General features: G+C 42.6%; 1 protein-coding gene across 5 annotated transcripts in view; it reads right to left on the minus strand.

Annotated features, from left to right (window-relative positions):
* Nucleotides 1-6,811: 6,811 nt before the first annotated feature.
* LOC107307002 (methyl-CpG-binding domain protein 2-like) overlaps nt 6,812-26,114 on the minus strand; it is a 29,910-nt gene continuing 10,607 nt past the window's right edge. The window contains exons 2-6 of one of the 5 annotated variants that reach the window (XM_085535316.1): nt 21,249-21,408; nt 18,531-18,668; nt 14,976-15,066; nt 9,281-9,458; nt 6,812-7,010 (exon numbers count right to left, since the gene is read on the minus strand). In XM_085535316.1, coding sequence (XP_085391442.1) covers nt 6,911-7,010; nt 9,281-9,458; nt 14,976-15,066; nt 18,531-18,668; nt 21,249-21,408 — 667 coding nt within the window. In that variant the 3' untranslated portion in view covers nt 6,812-6,910. Of the gene's footprint in view, nt 7,011-9,280; nt 9,459-11,000; nt 11,243-14,975; nt 15,067-18,530; nt 18,669-21,248; nt 21,409-26,114 lie in introns of those variants that run through there. The other 4 variants (XR_014941800.1, XM_085535317.1, XM_085535318.1 and 1 more) reach the window with 4 other exon arrangements.

A 26,114-nucleotide genomic window follows, 5' to 3' on the forward strand; every position in this document is an offset into this window, starting at 1 on the left:
CCAAAATCCCATAAAAAACCCCAAAAAACCCCAAAAATCCCATAAAAAACCCAAAAAACCCCAAAATCCCATTAAAAACCCCAAAATCCCCATTAAAATACCCCAAAATCCCATTAAAAATCCCAAAATCCCATTAAAAACACCCAAAATCCCATAAAAAAACCCCAAAAAAACCCAAAAATCCCATAAAAAACCCCAAAATCCCATAAAAAACCCAAAAAACCCCAAAAATCCCATAAAAAACCCCAAAAAACCCCAAAATCCCATAAAAAACCCCCAAAATCCCATTAAAAAACCCCAAAAACCCCAAAAATACCATAAAAAACCCCAAAAAACCCAAAAATCCCATAAAAAACCCCAAAATCCCATTAAAATACCCCAAAATCCCATAAAAAACCCCAAAATCCCATTAAAAACCCCAAAATCCATAAAAATACCCCAAAATCCCATTAAAAACCCCAAAATCCCATTAAAAACCCCAAAATCCCTTAAAAACCCCAAAATCCCATTAAAAACCCCAAATCCCATTAAAATACCCCAAAATCCCATTAAAATACCCAAAATCCCATTAAAAACCCCAAAAACCCCAAAATCCCATAAAAATACACCAAAATCCCATTAAAAAACACCAAAATCCCATAAAATACCCCAAATCCCATTAAAATACCCCATAATCCCATTAAAATACCCCAAAATCCCATTAAAAAACCCCAAAATTCCATTAAAATACCCCAAAATCCCATAAAAAACCCCAAAAAACCCCAAAAATCCCATAAAAAACCCCAAAATCCCATTAAAAACCCCAAAAAACCCCAAAATCCCATTTAAAAAACCCAAAAATCCCATAAAAAACCCCAAAATCCCATTAAAAACCCCAAAAAAACCCCAAATATTCCCATAAAAAACACCAAAAAACCCATAAAAAACCCCAAAATCCCATAAAAAAACCCAAAATCCCATAAAAAACCCCAAAAAAACCCAAAATCCCATTAAAATACCCCAAAATCCCATAAAAAACCCCAAAAAACCCCAAAAATTCCCATAAAAACCCTAAAAACCCCAAAAATCCCATAAAAAAACCCCAAAATCCCATTAAATACCCCAAAATCCCATTAAAAAACCCCAAAATCCCATAAAATACCCCAAAAAAACCCCAAAAATCCCATAAAAAACCCCAAAAATCCCCAAAATCCCATAAAAAACCCCAAAAAACCCCCAAAATCCCATAAAAATACCACAAAATCCCATAAAAAACCCCAAAATCCCAATAAAAAACCCCAAAAAAACCCCAAAATCCCATAAAAAACCCCCAAAATCCCATAAAAACCCCAAAATCCCATAAAAAACCCCAAAAATCCCATAAAATCCCAATAAAAAACCCCAAAAAACCCCAAAATCCCATAAAAAACCCCAAAAAACCCAAAATCCCATAAAAAACCCCAAAAATCCCAAAATCCCACTAAAATACCCCAAAATCCCATAAAATTCCCTAAAATCCCATAAAAAACCCCAAAAAACATCAAAATTCCCATAAAAAACCCCAAAAAAGCCCAAAAATCCCATAAAAAACCCCAAAAAACCCCAAAATCCCATAAAAAACCCCAAAAATCCCATAAAAAACCCAAAAATCCCATAAAAAACCCCAAAAAACCCAAAAATCCAATAAAAAACCCCAGAAAACCCCAAAAATCCCATAAAAAACCCCCAAAATCCCATTAAAAACCCCAAAAACCCTAAAAATCCCATAAAAAACCCCAAAATCCCATAAAAACCCCAAAAAACCCCAAAAATCCCATAAAAAACCCAAAAAAAACCCCAAAAATCCCATAAAAAACCCCCAAAAACCCCAAAATCCCATAAAAAACCCCAAAAAACCCCAAAAAACCCCAAAAAACCCCAAAAAACCCCAAAAAACCCATAAAAAACCCCAAAAATCCCATAAAAAACCCCAAAAAACCCCAAATATCCCATAAAAACCCCAAAATCCCATAAAAACCCCAAAAAAACCCCAAAATCCCATAAAAAAACCCCAAAAATACCCAAAAATCCCATAAAAAACCCCAAAAAACCCCAAAAATCCCATTAAAAACCCCAAAATCCCATAAAAATACACAAAAATCCCATAAAAAACCCCAAAAACCCCAAAAATCCCATAAAAAACCCCAAAATCCCATAAAAAAAACCAAAAAAACCCCAAAATCCCATAAAAAACCCCAAAAAACCCCAAAATCCCATAAAAAACCCCAAAAATCCCATAAAAAACCCCAAAAAACCCCAAAAATCCCATAAAAAACCCCAAAAATCGCCATTTTTATTCATATTTTAACCAAAAATCGCCATTTTTACCTCAGGATTTACCTCGACGCCGCCATTTTGTCCTCAGTTTTCACCGCTATTTTTATTCATATTTTAACCCAAAATTAACATTTTTAGTCATATTTTGCCCAAAAATCGCTATTTTCGGCCCAAAATCGCTATTTTTACCTCAATTTTGACCAAAAATCGCTATTTTTCACCCATTTTTGACCAAAAATCGCCATTTTTACCTCAGGATTTCGCTCCGTGCCGCCATTTTGTCCTCAGATTTCACCGCTATTTTTATTCATATTTTAACCCAAAATTAACATTTTTAGTCATATTTTGCCCAAAAATCGCTATTTTTGACCCAAAAATCGCTATTTTTATTCATATTTTAACCAAAAATCGCTATTTTTCACCCATTTTTGACCAAAAATCGCCATTTTTACCTCATAAATCCACCAAAAACCGACATTTTACCTCATAAATCCACCAAAAACCGACATTTTACCTCATATTTCCACAAAAAAACCGCTATTTTTACCTATTTTTGACCAAAAATCGCCATTTTTACCTCATAAATCCACCAAAAACCGACATTTTACCTCATAAAACCACTAAAAATCGACATTTTACCTCATAAATCCACCAAAAATCGCTATTTTACCTCATAAATCCCCAAAAAATCGACATTTTACCTCATAAATCCATCAAAAATCCCCATTTTACCTCATATTTCCACCAAAAATCGCTATTTTACCTCATAAATCCCCAAAAAATCGTTATTTTACCTCATAAATCCACTAAAAAACCCATTTTTACCACATATTTCAACTAAAAACCGACATTTTACTTCATATTTTGACCAAAAATCGCTATTTTACCTCATAAATCCACTAAAAACCCCCATTTTACCTCATAAATCCACCAAAAAAACCGCTATTTTACCTCATAAATCGACAAAAATCGACATTTTACCTCATAAATCCATCAAAAATCGCTATTTTACCTCATAAATCCATAAAAAACCGACATTTTACCTCATATTTCCACCAAAAACCCCCATTTTACCTCATATTTCAACCAAAAATCGCTATTTTACCTCATAAATCCATCAAAAATCGACATTTTACCTCATAAATCCACAAAAAACCGACATTTTACCTCATAAATCCACAAAAAAACCGATATTTTACCTCATAAATCGACAAAAAACCGACATTTTACCTCATAAATCCACCAAAAATCGCTATTTTACCTCATATTTCCACAAAAAACCGCTATTTTTACCTATTTTTGACCAAAAATCGCCATTTTTACCACATATTTCCATCAAAAATCGACATTTTACCTCATAAATCCACAAAAAAAACCCTATTTTTACCTATTTTTCACCAAAAATCGCCATTTTTACCTCATATTTCCATCAAAAACCGACATTTTACCACATATTTCCACTAAAAACCCCCATTTTACCTCATAATTCCCCCCCAAAACTCCCATTTTACCACATATTACCACAAAAAATCGCCATTTTACCTCATAAATCCAACAAAAATCGACATTTTACCTCATAAATCCACCAAAAATCGCCATTTTACCTCATATATCCACAAAAAATCGACATTTTACCTCATATTTCCACTAAAAACCCCCATTTTACCTCATATTTCCACCAAAATCCTCGATTTTGCCACATATTTCCCCCCAAAACCCCCATTTTACCACCAAAAATCGCCATTTTCCCCCTATTTATCGCCATTTCTCTCACTCTGAGGCCGTAGAGCCGCTTTTCTCCTCCTCCCTCCGACGTCTCCACACTGAACCGCGAGCGCGGCCGCTTCCCGCCGCCATTTATACCCACTTCCGGTTGCCTTCGGCTCCCTTCGGCTATTTCCGGCAGGCCACTTCCGGTCCGTTCGGAACACCCGATGGGAGGGGGCGACTTCCGGTTTCTTCCCCACTGAGGGGGAAGACAAGATGGCGGCACTTCCGGTCGCTCCGGATCGGCTCCTGGGGACAAAATGGCGGCACTTCCGGTTATTTCCTCTATCATCCGGGTATTTCGTGATATATCGAGCTATTTTCGCTCCATTTTCAGCATTTTCGGGGTAATTTCAACTAATTTCGCCTATTTTGTCCTATTTTAGCTCCATTTTGACCATTTTTGGGGTAATTTCAACTAATTTCGCCTATTTTTTGCTATTTTTCCCCATTCTAAGCAATTCTGGGTGAATTAGAAGCGATTTCGGGGCTCTTTTAAAGCACTTACGATCAGATCGGAAAACATCGGCAACCTTCGGCTCTTTCCGGCAACTTCCGGTCACTTCGGCTATTTCCGGAGTCGTTCGGGATCAGATCGAGCCACTTCCGGTCTATTCGGGGCACTTCCGGTGTCTTCGGCTCTTTCCGGAAGCATTCGGGTTCAGATCGAGCCACTTCCGGTCTATTCGGGATCAGCTCGGGTCACTTCCGGTGTCTTCGGCTCTTTCCGGAAGCATTCGGGTTCATATCGAGCTACTTCCGGTCTATTCGGAACACATCGGGGCACTTCCGGTATCTTCGGCTATTTCCGGATCCACTCGGGTCCAGATCGACCCACTTCCGGTCTATTCGGGTCACTTCCGGTATCTTCGGGTATTTCCGGATTCACTCCGCTTCATATCCGGCCACTTCCGGTCGGCTCGGCAACTTCCGGTCCCTTCGTATATCTTCGGGTCTCTTCGGAACCGTTCGGTGCCTCCCATTGATTTCAATGGGCTCCCATTGATTCCTATGGGATCTATTGGGCTCTATGGGATCTATGGGGCCCTATGGGATCTATGGGGCCCTATGGGATCTATGGGGCCCTATGGGATCTATGGGGCAGCCCTATAGGATCTATGGGGCCCTATGGGATCTATGGGGCAGCCCTATGGGATCTATGGGGCCCTATGGGATCTATGGGGCAGCCCTATGGGATCTATGGGGCAGCCCTATGGGATCTATGGGGCAGCCCTATGGGATCTATGGGGCAGCCCTATGGGATCTATGGGGCCCTATGGGATCTATGGGGCAGCCCTATGGGATCTATGGGGCCCTATGGGATCTATGGGGCCCTATGGGATCTATGGGGCAGCCCTATGGGATCTATGGGGCAGCCCTATGGGATCTATGGGGCCCTATGGGATCTATGGGGCAGCCCTATGGGATCTATGGGGCCCTATGGGATCTATGGGGCCCTATGTGATCTATGGGGCCCTATGGGATCTATGGGGCCCTATGGGATCTATGGGGCAGCCCTATGGGATCTATGGGGCCCTATGGGATCTATGGGGCAGCCCTATGGGATCTATGGGGCCCTATGGGATCTATGGGGCCCTATGGGATCTATGGGGCAGCCCTATGGGATCTATGGGGCAGCCCTATGGGATCTATGGGGCCCTATGGGATCTATGGGGCTCTATGGGATCTATGGGGCAGCCCTATGGGATCTATGGGGCCCTATGGGATCTATGGGGCAGCCCTATGGGATCTATGGGGCCCTATGGGATCTATGGGGCAGCCCTATGGGATCTATGGGGCAGCCCTATTGGATCTATGGGGCCCTATGGGATCTATGGGGCACTATGGGATCTATGGGGCAGCCCTATGGGATCTATGGGGCAGCCCTATGGGATCTATGGGGCCCTATGGGATCTATGGGGCAGCCCTATGGGATCTATGGGGCAGCCCTATGGGATCTATGGGGCCGCCCTATGGGATCTATGGGGCCCTATGGGATCTATGGGGCTCTATGGGATCTATGGGGCAGCCCTATGGGATCTATGGGGCAGCCCTATGGGATCTATGGGGCCCTATGGGATCTATGGGGCAGCCCTATGGGATCTATGGGGCAGCCCTATGGGATCTATGGGGCCCTATGGGATCTATGGGGCAGCCCTATGGGATCTATGGGGCCCAGTGGGATCTATGGGGCCCTATGGGATCTATGGGGCAGCCCTATGGGATCTATGGGGCCCTATGGGATCTATGGGGCCCTATGGGATCTATGGGGCCCTATGGGATCTATGGGGCGGCCCTATGGGATCTATGGGGCAGCCCTATGGGATCTATGGGGCCCTATGGGATCTATGGGGCCCTATAGGATCTATGGGGCAGCCCTATGGGATCTATGGGGCCCTATGGGATCTATGGGGCCCTATGGGATCTATGGGGCCCTATGGGATCTATGGGGCAGCCCTATGGGATCTATGGGGCCCTATGGGATCTATGGGGCCCTATGGGATCTATGGGGCCCTATGGGATCTATGGGGCAGCCCTATGGGATCTATGGGGCCCTATGGGATCTATGGGGCCCTATGGGATCTATGGGGCCCTATGGGATCTATGGGGCCTATGACCCCATAAGTGACCTCTGACCCCCATATGACCCTTGACCCCCACGTGACCCTTGACCCCACGTGACCCTTGACCCCCACGTGACCCTTGACCCCCACGTGACCTTTGACCCCAATGACACACACACGCGGCGGCCATTTTGCCCCTTTATCCCCTCAGCAAAGTGCACTTCGACCTCCGACCTCCGACCTCCGACCTTTGACCTTTGACCTCAAGGTCGAGAGGTCAAAGGTCACTCATCCTCGTGACCTTTTGACCCCGTCGCCGGCTCGTTGGCCAATAGAGCTTCCTCCAGTTTCTTCCGCACCCGCCGCACTCGTTCCTCTTGTTTCCTATGGGATTGAATGGGGTTTTATGGGGTTTTATGGGGTCAAAATGGATGGGATGGGAAAGGTAAAGGGTTTATTTAATGGGGGAAGAGGGGAGGAAATAGATAATACCAAAATTGAGTGATTTTAACCCAAAATGATGGAGAAAAGAAGTGAATTTAGCAAAAAAATGGCATTAAAAATTGCGTTTAGATGCCATTGAAAATTGGGTTAAAAAAGGGTGATTTTAGTTAAAATTAATATAAAGATTGGAAATGAAAAGGGTTTATTTAACAAGGGAAGAGGAATTGAAATAGAAAACCCCAAAATTGGGTAATTTTAACCCAAAATCTTGGAGAAAAAGATGAAATTTAGGAAAAAAATGACATTAAAAATCGCTATTCAAAATTGGGGTAAAAAAGGGTGATTTTGGTTCAAAATTGAATGGGATAGGAAAGGTAAAAGGTTTATTTAATAGGAGAGAGGGAAGGAAATAGATAATACCAAAATTGGGGGATTTTAACCCAAAATGAGGGAGAAAAAGATAAAATTTAGCAAAAAAAATGACATTAAAAATCGCTATTCAAAATTGGGGTAAAGAAGGGTGATTTTGGTTAAAAACTGAATGGGATTGGAAAGGTAAAATGTTTATTTAATAGGGGAAGAGGAAGTGAAACAGAAAACCCCAAAATTGGGTGATTTTAACCCAAAATGGCCAAGAAAAAAATCAAATTTACCAAAAAACACCGTATTAAAGGGGAAAATTAACAAAAAAAGCCATAAATTTTGGGTTAAAAAAGGCAGATTTTGGTCAATTTTGGGTTGAAATGAGGCTTTACCTGATGTCATCGTCGGTGACCAGGAAAGCCTTACAAATGCCTTACAAATTTACCCAAAAATGGCATTAAAAACTGCATTGAAACACTATTCAAAATTGGGTTAAAAAAGGGCAATTTTGGTTAAAAATACGACTGTATCTTCAAACAAAAAATGGTATTTTTAGTAGGGGAAGAGGAAATGAAAGAGAAAACCCCAAAATTGGGTGATTTTAACCCAAAATGGCCGAGAGAAAAAGGGAAATTACCTTAAAATGGCATTAAAAATGGTGTTGAAACGCTATTGGAAAATGGGTGAAAAAAAGGTGATTTTGGTTAAAATATGGATGGGATCAGAAAGGTGAAAGGTTTATTTAATAGGGGAAGAGGAGACGAAATAGATAATACCAAATTTGGGTGATTTTAACCCAAAATGATGGAGAAAAAAAGTGAATTTAGCAAAAAAATGGCATTAAAAATTGCGTTTAGATGCCATTGAAAATTGGGTTTAAAAAGGGTGATTTAGTTAAAATCAATGGAAAGATTGGAAAGGAAAAGGGTTTAGTTAATGGAGGAAGAGGAAATGAAACAAAAAACCCCAAAATTGGGTGATTTTAACCCAAAATGGCCGAGAGAAACATGGAATTTACCTTAAAATGGCATTAAAAATTGCATTCAAACGCTATTCAAAATTGGGTTAAAAAAAGGCAATTTTGGTTAAAAACTGGATGGGATTGGAAAGGTAAAGGGTTTATTTAATAGGGGAGGAGGAGTTGAAAGAGAAAACCCCAAAATTGGGTGATTTTAACCCAAAATGGCCGAGAGAAAAATCAAATTTACCAAAAAACACCGTATTAAAGGGGAAAATTAACAAAAAAGACCATAAATTTTGGGTTAAAAAAGGCCAATTTTGGTCAATTTTGGGTCGAAATGAAGCTTTACCTGATGTCATCGTCGGTGACCAGGAAAGCCTTACAAAGGCCTTACAAACCCACCCAAAACTGGCATTAAAAATTGCGTTCAAACACTATTGGAAAATGGGTTAAAAAAGGGCGATTTTGGTTAAAAATGAGACTGAATCTTCAAACAAAAAAGGGTATTTTTAGTAGGGGAAGAGGAAATGAAACAGATAACCCCAAAATTAGGGAATTTTAACCCAAAATGGCCGAGAGAAAAATGGAATTTACCTTAAAATGGCATTAAAAATGGTGTTGAAACGCGATTTGAAAATGGGTGAAAAAAAGGTGATTTTGGTTAAAAACTGGATGGGATGGGAAAGGTAAATGGTTTATTTAATAGGGGAAGAGTAATTGAAATAGATAATATGAAAATTGGGTGATTTTAACCCAAAATGGCTGAGAGAAAAAGCAAATTTACCAAAAACCACCGTATTAAAGGGGAAAATAAACAAAAAACATCAAAAATTTTGGGTTAAAAAAGGCCGATTTTGGTCAATTTTGGGTTGAAATGAGGCTTTACCTGATGTCGTCGTCGGTGACCAGGAAAGCCTTACAAAGGGGTTGAGATGAATTAAGCCAGACGGATGGATTCTTCTCGGCCGCGCTCGAAATCTGCCCGGTAACGGGAACCGAACCGACATGGAGGGCGCTGGCTACGGCTGATAGTAACGTCACGTCATCAGGAACCGGGCCTAAAGCTGAGGGGTTTTGGGGTGAAAAAAGGCAATTTTGGGTCAAAATTATTATACTACCATATAAAGGAGATTTTAAGGAATTTTTGGGATTTTTTTGGGATTTTTTGGGGCATTTTTTAGGGTATTTTTAAGGGGTTTTTTCCACCTCGATTTTGGGGATTTTTAGTGAGATTTTTGCCCAAATTTGGGGTTTTTTGACCCAATTTTGGGGGGTTTTGACCCATTTTGGATAATTTGGGAATTATGGAATTTTTAGTGATTTTTTGGGATTTTTTCAGATTTTTTTAATATTTTTTATGATTTTTTTTTTAATTTCCTGGGGTATTTTTCGGGATTTTTTGTAATTTTGCCCATTTTTGGGGTTTTTTGACCCAAATTTGGGGTTTTTTAACCAATTTTGGGTATTTTGGGATATTGCAGATTTTTAGTGATTTTTTGGGATTTTTTGGCATTTTTTTGGGATTTTTTTGGGATTTTTTTTTATTTTTTTGAGTATTTTTTGAGGGTTTTTTACGATATTTTACAATTTTACCCAATTTTGGGGTTTTTTGACCCAAATTTAGGGTTTTTTCACCCATTTTGAATATTTGGGGATTTATGGGATTTTTAGGGATTTTTTGGGACTTTTTAGGATTTTTTAGGATTTTTTTGGGATTTTTTTACGATTTTTTTGAGGATTTTTAACGATATTTTGCAATTTTACCCAATTTTGGGGTTTTTTGACCCAAAATTGAGGTTCTTTAACCCATTTTTGGGACATTTTGGGGTATTTTAACTAATATGGGATTTATGGGATTTTTTGGGATTTTTTTGAGTATTTTTTCGGATTTTTTTACGATTTTTTTGAGGATTTTTTTCGATATTCTGCAATTTTACCCAATTTTTGAGTTTTTTGACCCAAATTTGGGGTTTTTAACCAATTTTGGGTATTTTGGGATATTGCAGATATTTAGTGATTTTTTGGGATTTTTTGGGATTTTTTGGGATTTTTTGGGGATTTTTTTTGATTTTTTAAAGGATTTTTTGAGGATTTTTAACGATATTTTGCAATTTTACCCAATTTTTGGGTTTTTTTGACCCAAATTTGGGGTTTTTTGACCCATTTTGAATATTTGGGAATTTATGGGATTTTTAGTGATTTTTTGGCATTTTTTTCAAATTTTTTTAGGATTTTTTTGGATTTTTTTGAGTATTTTTTGAGGATTTTTTACGATATTTTGCAATTTTACCCAATTTTTGGGTTTTTTGACCCAAATTTGGGGTTTTTTGTCCCATTTTGAATATTTGGGGATTTATGGGATTTTTTGTGATTTTTTGGGATTTTTTAGGATTTTTTGGGGATTTTTTAGGGTATTTTTTAGGGTATTTTTAAGGGTTTTTTGTAGAGCGAATTTATGGGATTTTTGACCCAATTTTGGGGTTTTTTGACCCAAAATTGAGGTTTTTTAACCCATTTTTGGGACATTTTGGGGTATTTTAACTAATATGGGATTTATGGGATTTTTTGGGATTTTTTAGGATTTTTTTGGGATTTTTTTACGATTTTTTTGAGGATTTTTAACGATATTTTGCAATTTTACCCAATTTTTGGGGTTTTTGACCCAAATTTGTGGGTTTTTAACCAATTTTTGGTATTTTGGGATACTGGTAATTTTTAGGGATTTTTGGGGATTTTTTAGGATTTTTTTAGGATTTTTTGGGGTATTTTTTGGGGTATTTTAGGAGGTTTTCATTGGCGCTGGCTACGGCCGATAGTAACGTCACGTCATCAGGAACCGGGCCTAAAGCTGAGGGTTTTTGGGGTAAAAAAAGGCAATTTTGGGTCAATTCAATATTATAGGTTTATAGAGGAGACCCTAAGGAATTTTTGGGATTTTTTTGGGATTTTTTGGGGTATTTTTTGGGGTATTTTTAAGGGTTTTTTTGCAACGACGTTTCATGCCAAATTTTGGGTAATTTTGACCCAAAATTGGGGTTTTTTGACCCAAATTTGGGGTTTTTTGACCCATTTTGGATAATTTTGGGATTTAGGGATTTTTACTGATTTTTTGTGATTTTTTGGGATTTTTTAGGATTTTTTTAGGATTTTTTGGGGATTTTTTAAGGATATTTTGAGGATTTTTTACGATATTTTGCAATTTTTCCCAATTTTTGGGGTTTTTTGACCCAAATTTGGGGATTTTTGACCCATTTTGGGTATTTTGGGATATTGGGGATTTTTAGGGATTTTTTGGGATTTTTTGGGATTTTTTGGGATTTTTTTTAGGTTTATTGATTCCTATGGGGTTTCTATGGGGTCTTATGGGGTCCTATAGGGTTTTATAGGGTCCTATGGGGTCTTATGGGGTCTTATAGGGTCTATGGGGTCTCTATGGGGTCTCTATGGGGTCTCTATGGGGTTCTATGGGGTCTATGGGGTCCTATGGGGTCTCTATGGGGTTCTATGGGGTCTCTATGGGTTCTAATACGGTCTTATGGGATCCTATGGGGTCTTATGGGGTCTTATGTGGTCCTATGGGGTCTATGGGGTCCTATGGGGTCTATGGGGTCTCTATGGGGTCCTATGGGGTCTTATGGGGTCCTATGGGTCTCTATGGGGTCTATGGGGTCCTATGGGGTTCTATGGGGTCCTATGGGGTCTATGGGGTCTCTATGGGGTTTCTATGGGGTCTATGGGGTCCTATAGGGTCTTATAGGGTCCTATGGGGTCTTATGGGGTCCTATAGGGTCTTATGGGGTTTTATAGGGTCTCTATGGGGTCTCTATGGGCTTCTATGGGGTCTCTATGGGGTCTAATACGGTCTTATGGGATCCTATGGGGTCTCTATGGGGTCCTATGGCGCTCTATGGGGTCTCTATGGGATCCTATGGGGTCTATGGGGCACTATGGGATCCTATGGGGTTTAATGGGGTCTTATAGGGTCCTATGGGGTCCTATGGGGTCTCTATGGGGTCTATGGGGTCCTATGGGGTTTCTATGGGGTCTATGGGATCTATGGGGTCTCTATGGGGTCTCTATGGGGTCTATGGGGTCTCTATGGGGTCTCTATGGGGTCTATGGGGTCCTATAGGGTCTTATAGGGTCCTATGGGGTCTTATGGGGTCTTATAGGGTCTTATGGGGTTTTATAGGGTCTCTATGGGGTCTATGGGGTCCTATGGGGTCCTATGGGGTCTATGGGGTCTCTATGGGTTCTAATACGGTCTTATGGGATCCTATGGGGTCTTATGGGGTCTTATAGGGTCTATGGGATCTCTATGGGGTCTCTATGGGGTCTATGGGATCTATGGGGTTTCTATGGGATCTATGGGGTTTCTATGGCGTCTATGGGGTCTCTATGGGGTCTCTATGGGGTCTATGGGATCTATGGGATCTATGGGGTCTCTATGGGGTCTATGGGGTCTATGGGGTTTCTATGGGGTCCTATAGGGTCTCTATGGGGTCTATGGGGTCCTATGGGGTCTCTATGGGGTCTATGGGGCTCTATGGGGTTTCTATGGGGTCTCTATGGGTCTCTATGGGGTCTATGGGATCCTATGGGGGTCTATGGGGTCTATGGGGCTCTATATGGGTCTGTGGGGTTTTATGGGGTCTTATGTGGTCCAATGGGGCTCTATGGGGTCTCTATGGGGTCCTATGGGGTCTATGGGGCGCTATGGGATCCTATGGGGTTTAATGGGGTCTTATAGGGTCTATGGGGTCTCTATGGGGTCTCTATAAGGTCTATGGGGTCTTATAGGGTCCTATGGGGTCTTATGGGGTCCTATAGGGTCTTATGGGGTTTTATAGGGTCTCTATGGGGTCCTATGGGGTCTATGGGGTCCTATGGGGTTTCTATGGGGTCTATGGGGTCTTATGGGGTTTCTATGGGGTTCTATGGGGTCTCTATGGGGTCTCTATGGGGTCCTATGGGGTTTAATGGGGTCTTATGGGGTCCTATGGGGTCTTATGGGGTCCTATGGGGTCTCTATGGGGTTTTATAGGGTCTCTATGGGGTTCTATGGGGTCTCTATGGGTTCTAATACGGTCTTATGGGATCCTATGGGGTCTTATGGGGTCCTATGGGGCTCTATGGGGTCTCTATGGGGTCTATGGGATCTATGGGGTTTCTATGGGGTTCTATGGGGTCGTATGGGGTCCTATAAGGTCTCTATGGGGTCTATGGGGTCCTATGGGGTCCTATGGGGCTCTATGGGGTCCTATGGGGTCCTATGGAGTCTCTATGGGGTCTATGGGATCTATGGGGTTTCTATGGGGTCTATGGGGTTATATGGGGTCTCTATGGGGTCCTATGGGGTCTCTATGGGGTCCTATGGGGTCTATGGGGTCCTATGGAGTCTATGGGGTCTATGGGGTCCTATGGGGTCCTATGGGGCTCTATGGGGTCTATGGCGTCCTATGGGGTTCTATGGGGTCTATGGGGTCCTATGGGGTCTATGGGGTTTATGGGGTCCTATGGAGTCTATGGGGCGAGATATAGGGTCTGTATGGGATCCTATAGGGTTCTATGGGGTCCTATGGGGTCTCTATGGGGTCCTATGGGGTCTCTATGGGGTCTATGGGATCCTATGGGGGTCCTATGGGGTCTATGGGGCGCTATGGGATCCTATGGGGTTTAATGGGGTCTTATAGGGTCTATGGGGTCTCTATGGGGTCTATGGGGTCTATGGGGTTTCTATGGGGTCCTATGGGGTCCTATGGGGTCCTATGGGGTCTCTATGGGGTCTATGGGATCTATGGGGTCTCTATGGGGTCTATGGGGTCCTATGGGGTTCTATGAGGTTTCTATGGGGTCTATGGGGTCTCTATGGGGTCTTACGGGGTCCTATGGGGCGCTATGGGGTCCTATAGGGTCTTATAGGGTCCTATGGGGTCTTATGGGGTCTTATAGGGTCTTATGGGGTCTCTATGGGGTTTCTATGGGGCTCTATGGGGTCTATGGGGTTTCTATGGGCTCTATGGGGTCTCTATGGGGTCTATGGGGTCTCTATGGGGTCTATGGGGTCCTATGGGGTCTCTATGGGGTCTCTATGGGGTCTATGGGGTCTATGGGGTCTCTATGGGGTCTATAGGGTCTATGGGGTCTCTATGTGGTTCTATGGGGTCCTATGGGGCTCTATGGGGTCTCTATGGGGTCTATGGGGTCCTATGGGGCTCTATGGGGTCCTATGGGGTCTATGGGGTCTATGGGGTCTCTATGGGGTCTATGGGGTCCTATGGGGTTTCTATGGGGTCCTATGGGGTCGTATGGGGTCCTATGGGGTCCTATGGGGTCTCTATGGGGTTTCTATGGGGTCTATGGGGTTTCTATGGGGTCCTATGGGGTCTCTATGGGGTTTCTATGGGGTCTATGGGATCTATGGGGTTTCTATGGGGTCTCTATGGGGTCTCTATGGGGTCCTATGGGGTCCTATGGGGTCTCTATGGGGTCTATGGGATCTATGGGGTTTCTATGGGGTCTATGGGGCCCTATGGGGTCTCTATGGGGTTTCTATGGGGTTCTATGGGGTCCAAGCTCACCTTGCAGCCCTTTGGGCAGCTCCATTGCTTTCAATATCTCCTGCCCCACGTCGGACGCGCTCAGACCTCGAAGCCTCTTCTCCCAGAACAGCTGGGGGGGTTCATTTGCATCTCATTAATATTCATCAGCCTCATTAATATTCATAAGCCCCATTAATATTCGTCAGCCCCCACCCCACCCCTCCGTATCCCCTCCATTAGCTTCAATGGGGGCCCAATAGGCCTCAATGGGCTCATTAATTATGCATTCACTCATTAGCATACTCATTAATATTCATAGACTCATTAATATTCATTAAGTCCCACCCAACCCCCACCCCATCCCTCCATCAACCTCCATTGGGTTCAATGGGGGCCCATAGACTAACATAGAGCTCATTAATTATGCATTCACTCATATACATACTCATTAATATTCACAAGCTCATTAATATTCAGTAGACCCCGCCCCCCTCCATCCTATTGGTTCCTATTGGTTTCTATTGCTTCCATTGACTTCAATGGGCGCCCATAGAGTAACAAGGGGCTCATTAATTATGCATTCACTCATTAGCATATTCATAGCCTCATTAATATTCAACAACCCCGACCCCACTCCTTCCCATTGGTTTCTATTGCTTCCATTGACTTCAATAGGGGCCCATAGACTTACATGGTGCTCATTAATTATGCATTCACTCATTAGCATATTCATAAGCTCATCCCCATTCCCTATAGATCCCTATGTGTTACTAGCCCCCATAGACTTACATAGGGCTCATTAATTATGCATTCATTCATTAGCTCCGCCCACATTCCCATATATGGGCATCAAGCCCCGCCCCATTGCCCATAATAAGGGCCCCATTGGGTGCGGACTCATGAATATTCATATAGTCATGAATATTCAGCGGGTCCTATTGATTCCTATGGGGTTCTATGGGGTCTTATAGGGTCCCATTGATTCCTATGGGGGCTGCAATACCATTAGCGGCCACTAGGGGGCGCTATATAATGGAATCCAATGGGACTCTATGGGGCTCCATTGGATCCTATGGAGCTCTATGGGATCCTATGGGGTCTTATAGGGTTTTTATGGGGTCTTATAGGGTCTTATAGGGTTTATGGGGTCTTATAGGGTCTTATGGGGTCCTACTGATTCCTATGGGGTCTTATGGGATCCTATGGGATCCTATTGCTTCCTATGGGGTCTTATAGGGTCTTATGGGGTCTTATAGGATCTTATAGGGTCTTATGGGGTCTTATGGGGTCTTATAGGATCTTATAGGGTCTTATGGGGTCTTATAGGATCTTATGGGGTCCTATTGATTCCTATGGGGTCTTATGGGGTCTATGGGGTCTTATTAGGTCTTATAGGGTTCTATAGGGTCTTATAGGGTCTTATAGGGTTCTATGGGGTCTTATGGGGTCCTATAGGATCTTATAGGGTCTTATAGGGTCTTATAGGGTCTTATGGGGTCTTATGGGGTCTTATGGGGTCTTATGGGGTCCTATTGATTCCTATTGATTCCTATGGGGTCTTATGGGGTCTTATAGGGTCTTATAGGGTCTTATGGGGTCCTATTGATTCCTATGGGGTCTTATAAGGTCTTATGGGTTCTTATAGGGTCTTATGGGTTCTATGGGGCTTTATAGGGTCTTATGGGGTTCTATGGGGTCTAATGGGTTCTATGGGGTCTTATGGGATCCTATTGATTCCTATGGGGTCTTATGGGGTCCTATAGGGTCTTATAGGGTCTTATGGGGTTCTATGGGGTCCTATGGGGTCCTATGGGTTCCCATTGGGTCCTATTGATTCCTATGGGGTCCTATGGGGTCTTATGGGGTCTTATGGGGTCCTATTGATTCCTATGGGGTCTTATAGGGTCTTATGGGGTCTTATAGGGTCTTATGGGGTCTTATGGGTTCTATGGGGTCTTATGGAGTCCTATTGATTCCAATGGGGTCCAATAGGATCCTATGGGATCTTATAGGGTCTTATGGGGTCTTATAGGATCTTATAGGGTCTTATGGGTCTTATAGGGTCTTATGGGGTCCTATTGATTCCTATGGGGTCTTATAGGGTCTTATGGGGTTCTATGGGGTCCTATGAGGTCCTATTGATTCCTATGGGGTCTTATGAGGTCCTATGGGGTCTTATGGGATCCTATGGGGTCTTATGGGGTCTTATGGGGTCTTATAGGATCCTATAGGGTCTTATAGGGTCTATGGGGTCCTATTGGATCCTATGGGGTCCTATTGATTCCTATGGGGTCTTATGGGGTCCTATTGATTCCTATGGGGTCCTATGGGGTCCTATTGATTCCAATGGGGTCCTATTGATTCCAATGGGGTCCAATAGGATCCTATAGGATCTTATAGGATCCTATAGGGTCTTATAGGGTTTTCTTACCTGTCGGGGTTGGTCGGCCAGTCGTTGCGGGTTATGGGGTCCTATTGCTTCCTATGGGGTCTTATAGGGTCTAATGGGGTCCTATGGGGTCTTATGGGGTCTTATAGGGTCTTATGGGGTCCTATTGATTCCTATGGGGTCCTATTGATTCCTATGGGGTCTTATAGGGTCTTATGGGTCCTATGGGGTCCTATTGATTCCTATGGGGTCCTACGGGGTCCTATTGATTCCCATTGGATCCTATGGAGTCCTATTGATTCCAATGGGTTCTATAGGGTCTTATAGGGTCTTATAGGGTCTTATGGGGTCTTTTGGGGTCTATGGGATCTTATGGGATCCTATGGGGTCTTATGGGGTCCTATTGATTCCTATGGGGTCTTATGGGGTCCTATTGATTCCAATGGGGTCCCATAGGGCCTATAGGATCTTATAGGGTCTTATAGGGTCTTATGGGTTCTATGGGGTCTTATGGGGTCCTATTGATTCCTATGGGGTCTATGGGGTCTTATGGGGTCCTATTGATTCCTATGGGGTCCTACTGATTCCTATGGGGTCCTATTGATTCCAATGGGGTCCTATTGATTCCTATGGGGTCCTATTGATTCCAATGGGGTCCTATTGATTCCTATAGGGCCTATAGGGTCTTATAGGGTCTTATAGGGTCTTATAGGGTTTTCTTACCTGTCGGGGTTGCTCGGCCAGTCGTTGCGGGTTATGGGGTCTTATGGGGTCCTATTGATTCCTATGGGGTCTTATGGGGACTTATAGGGTCCTATTGATTCCTATGGGTTCTATAGGGTCTTATAGGGTTCTATGGGGTCCTATTGATTCCAATGGGGTCCTATAGGGTCTTATAGGGTCCTATGGGGTCTTATAGGGTCTTATGGGGTCTATGGGGTCTTATAGGATCTTATAGGGTCTTATGGGGTCCTATTGATTCCTATGGGGTCTTATGGGGTCTATGGGGTCCTATAGATTCCAATGGGGTCTAATGGGGTCCTATAGGGTCTAATGGGATCTAATAGGGTCTATGGGGTCTTATAGGGTCTTATAGGGTCTTATGGGGTCCTATGGGGTCTTATGGGGTCTTATGGGATCTTATGGGGTCTTATGGGTTCTATAGGGCCTATGGGATCCTATAGGGTCTTATAGGGTTTTCTTACCTGTCGGGGTTGCTCGGCCAGTCGTTGCGGGTCGGCCCTGACCTTGTTATCGGGGTGGTTGGTGACTTTGGTGACGGGTTGTTTGAAGATGGACGCGGTCTGACGGATGGGAAGAGCCGTATTGAGGTCGGGTTTACCCTATAAAAGAAACCCTATAAGGTTAAATAGGGGATTGGGGTCTTATAGGGTCTTATAGGGTCCTATTGATTCCTATGGGGGCTGCAATACCATTAGCGGCCACTAGGGGGCGCTATAATGGGAGTCTATGGGAGCCATTGATTCCTATGGGGGCTGCAATACCATTAGCGGCCACTAGGGGGCGCTAGAGCAGATTATAATGGGAGTCTATGGCAGCCATTGATTCCTATGGAGTCCCATTATATCCTATGGGGGCTGCAATACCATTAGTGGCCACTAGGGGGCACTATATAATGGAATCCAATGGAACTCTATGGGATCCTATGGGGTCCAATGGGGTCCTATGGGGTCTATGGGGTTCTATGGGGTCTTATGGGGTCCTATAGGGTCTTATGGGGTTTTATAGGGTCTCTATGGGGTCTATGGGTTCCTATGGGGTCTCTATGGGGTTCTATGGGGTCTCTATGGGGCTCTATGGGGTCTTATAGGGTCCTATGGGATCTTATAGGGTCCTATGGGGTCTCTATGGGGTCTATGGGGCCCTATGGGGTCTCTATGGGGTCCTATGGGGTTTAATGGGATCCTATGGGGTCTCTATGGGGTCTTATGGGGTTTAATGGGGTCCTATGGGGTTCTATGGGGTCTTATAGGGTCTCTATGGGGTCTTATGGGGTCCCATATAAGGACGCGGTCTGACGGATGGGAAGAGCCGTATTGAGGTCGGGTTTACCCTAGAAGAGAAACCCTATAAGGTTAAATAGGGGATTGAGCCCATAAAAGACCCGGATCCTATAAGAAACCCCATAGAAATCCCATAGAAGGACCCAAATCCCATAGAAGGACCCAAATCCTATAAGAAACCCCATAGAAATCGAGAAATCCTATAAGAAACCCCATAGAAATCGAGAAATCCTATAAGAAATCCCATATAGGATCGACCCTATAGGGTCTTATGGGGTCCTATTGATTCCTATGGGGGCTGCAATACCATTAGCGGCCACTAGGGGGCGCTATAGCAGATTATAATGGGAGTCTATGGGAGCCATTGATTCCTATGGGGCTCTATTGATTCCTATGGGGGATGCAATACCATTAGCGGCCACTAGGGGGCGCTATATAATGGAATCCAATGGAACTCTATGGGATCCTATGGGGTCTAATGGGGTCCTATGGGATCCTATGGGGCTCTATGGTTCTCTATGGGGTCCTATAGGATCCTATGGGGTCTTATAGGGTCCTATGGGGTCTCTATGGGGTCTATGGGGTCCTATGGGGTCTCTATGGGGTCCTATGGGATCCTATGGGGTCTATGGGGTTCTATGGGATCTTATGGGATCCTATGGGGTTTAATGTGGTCTATGGGGTCTCTATGGGGTCTTATGGGGTCTCTATGGGGTCCTATAGGGTCCTATGGGTTCCTATTGGGGTCTATTGGTTCCTATTGGGCTTTATGGGGGTCCTATGGGGTCTAATAGGGTCTTATGGGGTCCTATAGGGTCTTATGGGGTTTAATGGGGTCCTATGGGGTTCTATGGGGTCTTATAGGGTCTCTATGGGGTCCTATGGGGTCTTATGGGTTCTATGGGGTCCTATTGATTCCTATGGGGTCTTATGGGGTTCTATGGGGTCTTATACGATCCTATTGGTTCCTATGGGGTCTTATAGGGTCTTATTGGGTTCTATGGGGTCTATGGGTTCTATGGGGTCTTATAGGGTCCTATGGGGTCTATAGGGTTCTATGGGGTCTATAGGGTTCTATGGGGTCTTATGGGGTCCTATGGGGTCTTATGGGGTCCTATAGGGTCCTATAGGGTCTTATGGGATCCTATGGGGTCTTATATGGTCTTATGGGGTCTTATGGGATCCTATGGGGTCTTATGGGATCTTATGGGGTCTTATAGGGTCTTATGGGATCCTATGGGGTTTATAGGGTCTTATAGGGTCCTATGGGGTCCTATTGTTTCCTATGGGTTCTATGGGGTCTTATAGGGTCTTATGGGGTCCTATGGGGTCTTATAGGATCCTATTGGTTCCTATGGGGTCTTATGGGGTCCTATGGGGTCTTATGGGTTCTATGGGGTCCTATTGGTTTCTATGGGGTCTTATAGGGTCCTATGGGGTCTTATGGGTTCTATGGGGTCCTATTGTTTCCTATGGGTTCTATGGGGTCTTATAGGGTCTAATGGGGTCTTATAGGGTCTTATGGGGTCTATGGGGTCTTATGGGGATCTTATGGGGTCCTATTGTTTCCTATGGGTTCTATGGGGTCTTATAGGGTCTATGGGGTCCTATAGGGTCTTATGGGTTTCTATGGGATCCTATAGAGTCTTGTGGGTCCTATGGGGTCCTATGGGTTCTATGGGGTCTTATGGGGTCTTATGGGGTCCTATGGGGTCTTATGGGTTCTATGGGGTCCTATTGTTTCCTATGGGGTCTTATAGGGTCTTATGGGGTCCTATTGTTTCCTATGGGTTCTATGGGGTCTTATAGGGTCTTATGGGATCCTATGGGGTCTTATGGGGTCTTATGGGGTCTTATAGGGTCTAATGGGATCCTATAGTATCTTATAGGGCCGCTCACCTTATTGGCTTGCATGGCGTCTCCCCTTAACCTCTGTTTATTCTTCTGTAATTTGGACGGCATCATTTTCCCCGTGCGGAAATCGAAACAACTCAAATCGACGGCGTTACCGAGATAACGAGCGAGTTGAGGTTTACTCCGGAACTTCTTCCCTGTAGGGCTGAAGGTGTTAAAAGGGTCAAAAACCCTATAAAAACCCTATAAAAAACCCTATAACCGAGGTAGGCCTCAACGCATCAAAGTAGGCCTCAAAAGTGCCTTTTTTAGCCCAAAAATCGGCTTTTTTGACCCAAAAATGCCCCATTTTGGACCCTAAATGTGTTTATGGGGTGGAGAGAAGCCTAAAAATCCTAAATGTGACCCTAAAACCCTATAAAATCCTATAAAAACCCTATAAGAAACCCTATAAGTGAAGTAGGCCTCAATACAGGAGAGTAGGCCTCAAAAGTGCCTATTTTAGCCCCAAAATTAGCTTTTTTTACCTTAAAATACCCCATTTTGACCCCATGTAGGAATATAGAGTACATTAGACCCTATAAGACCCAATTCTGACCCTAAAACCCTATAAAACCCTATAAAAACCCTATAAGAAACCCTATAAGTGAAGTAGGCCTCAATACAGGAGACTAGGCCTCAAAAGTGCCTTTTTTAGCCCCAAAATTGGATTTTTTTACCCTAAAATAACCCCATTTTGACCCTAAATAGGAATATAGGGTACATTAGACTCTATTAGACCCAAATCTGACCCTAAAACCCTATAAAACCCTATAAAAACCCTATAAAAAAACCTATAAGTGAAGTAGGCCTCAATACAGGAGACTAGGCCTCAATACAGGAGACTAGGCCTCAAAAGTGCCTTTTTTAGCCCAAAAACCAGCTTTTTTTGCCCAAAAATAACCCATTTTGACCCTAAATATGAAATATAGGGTGGACTAAACCCTATAAGGCACAATTCGGACCCTAAAACCCTATAAAACCCTATAAAAACCCTATAAAAATCCCTATAAGTGAAGTAGGCCTCAATACGGGAAAGTAGGCCTCAAAAGTGCCTTTTTTAGCCCCAAAATCGGCTTTTTTGGCCCAAAAATAGCCCATTTTGACACTAAATATGAAATATAGGGTGGACTAAACCCTATAAGGCACAATTCGGACCCTAAAACCCTATAAAACCCTATAAAAACCCTATAAAAAACCCTATAAGTGATGTAGGCCTCAACGCAGGAAAGTAGGCCTCAAAAGTGCCTTTTTTAGCCCCAAAATTGGCTTTTTTCTCCCTAAAATTACCCATTTTGACCCTAAATATCAAATATAGGATGGACTAAACCCTATAAGGCACAATTCTGACCCTAAAACCCTATAAAACCCTATAAAAATCCTATAAAAAACCCTATAAGTGAAGTAGGCCTCAATACAGGAGACTAGGCCTCAAAAGTGCCTTTTTTAGCCCCAAAATCGGCTTTTTTGGCCCTAAAATCACCCATTTAGACCCTAAATATGAATATGGGATGGAGAAGATCCCATAAGACTTGAATGTGAACAAAAAATCCTATAAAATGACCCCAAAAACCCTATAAGAAACCCTATAAGTGAAGTAGGCCTCAACACAGGAGACTAGGCCTCAAAAGTGCCTTTTTTAGCCCCAAAATTGGCCTTTTTCACCCTAAAATACCCCAATTTAACCCCATGTAAGTATATAGGGTGGACTAAACCCTAAAAACCCTAAATGTGACCCAAAAATCCTATAAAATGACCCTAAAAACCCTATAAGAAACCCTATAAGTGAAGTAGGCCTCAATACAGGAGACTAGGCCTCAAAAGTGCCATTTTTAGCCCCAAAATTGGCTTTTTTTACCCTAAAATTACCCCTTTTGACACTAAATATGAATATAGGGTACAGTAGACCCTATAAGACCCAATTCTGACCCTAAAACCCGATAAAACCCTAAAAAATCCTATAAAAACCCTATAAGAAACCCTATAAGTGAAGTAGGCCTCAATACAGGAGACTAGGCCTCAATACAGGAGAGTAGGCCTCAAAAGTGCCTTTTTTAGCCCTAAAATTGATGTTTTTTAGCCCAAAATACCCCATTTTGACCCCATGTAGGAATATAGAGTACATTAGACCCTATAAGACCCGAATCTGACCCTAAAACCCTATAAAACCCTATAAAAACCCTATAAAAAACCCTATAAGTGAAGTAGGCCTCAACACAGGAAAGTAGGCCTCAAAAGTGCCTTTTTTAGCCCCAAAATCGGCTTTTTTCGCCCTAAAATCACCCATTTTGACCCTAAATATGAAATATAGGCTGGACTAAACCCTATAAGACCCAATTCTGACCCTAAAATCCTATAAAACGACCCCAAAAACCCTATAAGAAACCCTATAAGTGAGGTAGGCCTCAATACAGGAGACTAGGCCTCAATACAGGAGAGTAGGCCTCAAAAGTGCCTATTTTAGCCCCAAAATTGGCTTTTTTCACCTTAAAATAACCCATTTTGACCCTAAATATGAAATATAGGGTGGACTAAACCCTATAAGGCACAATTCTGACCCTAAAACCCTATAAAACCCTATAAAAACCCTATAAGAAACCCTATAAGTGAAGTAGGCCTCAATACAGGAGACTAGGCCTCAATACAGGAGAGTAGGCCTCAAAAGTGCCCTTTTTCGCCCTAAAATTGATGTTTTTTAGCCCAAAATGTCCCATTTTGACCCTAAATATGAAATATAGGGTGGATTAGACCCTATAAGACTCAATTCTGACCCTAAAACCCTATAAAAACCCTATAAAAAACCCTAGAAGTGAAGTAGGCCTCAATACAGGAGACTAGGCCTCAATACAAGAGACTAGGCCTCAAAAGTGCCATTTTTAGCCCAAAAATCGGCTTTTTTCACCCCAAAATAACCCTTTTTGAACCTAAATATGAAATATAGGGTGGACTAAACCCTATAAGGCACAATTCGGACCCTAAAACCCTATAAAACCCTATAAAAACCCTATAAACAACCCTATAAGTGAAGTAGGCCTCAATACGGGAAAGTAGGCCTCAAAAGTGCCTTTTTTAGCCCAAAAACCAGCTTTTTTTGCCCAAAAATAGCCCATTTAGACCCTAAATATGAATATGGGGTGGAAAAGATCCTATAAGACCCAATTCTGACCCTAAAACCCTATAAAAACCCTATAAAAAACCCTATAAGTAAAGTAGGCCTCAATACAGGAGACTAGGCCTCAAAAGTGCCTTTTTTAGCCCCAAAATTGGCTTTTTTGGCCCAAAATTACCTTTTTTGACACTAAATATGAATATGGGATGGAGAAGATCCCATAAGACTTGAATATGAACAAAAAATCCTATAAAATGACCCCAAAAACCCTATAAAAAACCCTATAACCGAGGTAGGCCTCAATACGGGAAAGTAGGCCTCAAAAGTGCCATTTTTAGCCCCAAAATCGGCTTTTTTGGCCCTAAAATCACCCATTTAGACCTTAAATATGAATATGGGGTGGAAAAGATCCTATAAGACCCAATTCTGACCCTAAAACCCTATAAAATGACCCCAAAAACCCTATAAAAAACCCTATAAGTGAAGTAGGCCTCAATACAGGAGACTAGGCCTCAATACAGGAGAGTAGGCCTCAAAAGTGCCTTTTTTAGCCCTAAAATTGATGTTTTTTAGCCCAAAATGTCCCATTTTGACCCTAAACATGAAATATAGGGTGGACTAAACCCTATAAGGCACAATTCTGACCCAAAAACCCTATAAAATGACCCTAAAAACCCTATAAGAAACCCTATAAGTGAAGTAGGCCTCAATACGGGAAAGTAGGCCTCAAAAGTGCCTTTTTTAGCCCCAAAATTGGCTTTTTTTTGCCCAAAAATAACCCATTTTGACCCTAAATATGAAATATAGGGTGGACTAAACCCTATAAGGCACAATTCTGACCCTAAAACCCTATAAAACCCTATAAAAACCCTATAAGAAACCCTATAAGTGAAGTAGGCCTCAATACAGGAGACTAGGCCTCAATACAGGAGAGTAGGCCTCAAAAGTGCCTTTTTTAGCCCAAAAATCGGCTTTTTTCGCCCTAAAATTACCTTTTTTGACCCTAAATATGAATATGGGGTGGAAAAGATCCTATAAGACCCAATTCTGACCCTACAACCCTATAAAACCCTATAAAAACCCTATAAAAAACCCTATAAGTGAAGTAGGCCTCAATACAGGAGACTAGGCCTCAAATGTGACATTTTTAGCCTCAAAATTGGCTTTTTTCACCCTAAAATACCCCAATTTAACCCCATGTAAGTATATAGGGTGGACTAAACCCTAAAAACCCTAAATGTGACCCAAAAATCCTATAAAATGACCCCAAAAACCCTATAAAAACCCTATAAGTGAAGTAGGCCTCAATACTGGAAAGTAGGCCTCAAATTGGTTGTTTCTGGCCCTAAAATTGGCTTTTTTTGGCCCAAAATACCACATTTGAACCCCACATAACAGTATGGGAGGCATTAAATCCTATAAGTCCTACAAGTGACCCTAAAATCCTATACAACCCTATAAAAACCCTATAAGAAACCCTATAAGTGAAGTAGGCCTCAATACGGGAAAGTAGGCCTCAATACGGGAAAGTAGGCCTCAAATCGGTTGTTTTTGGCCCTAAAATCGGCTTTTTTTACCCTAAAATAACCCATTTTGACCCTAAATATGAAATATAGGGTGGACTAAACCCTATAAGGCCCAATTCTGACCCTAAAACCCTATAAAACCCTATAAAAACCCTATAAGAAACCCTATAAGTGATGTAGGCCTCAATACAGGAGACTAGGCCTCAATACAGGAGACTAGGCCTCAAAAGTGCCTTT

Source organism: Coturnix japonica, unplaced genomic scaffold (genome assembly GCF_054131305.1).
Source record: "Coturnix japonica strain WE unplaced genomic scaffold, WE-NBRP24 Scf115, whole genome shotgun sequence".
Taxonomy (NCBI): Eukaryota; Metazoa; Chordata; class Aves; order Galliformes; family Phasianidae; genus Coturnix; species Coturnix japonica.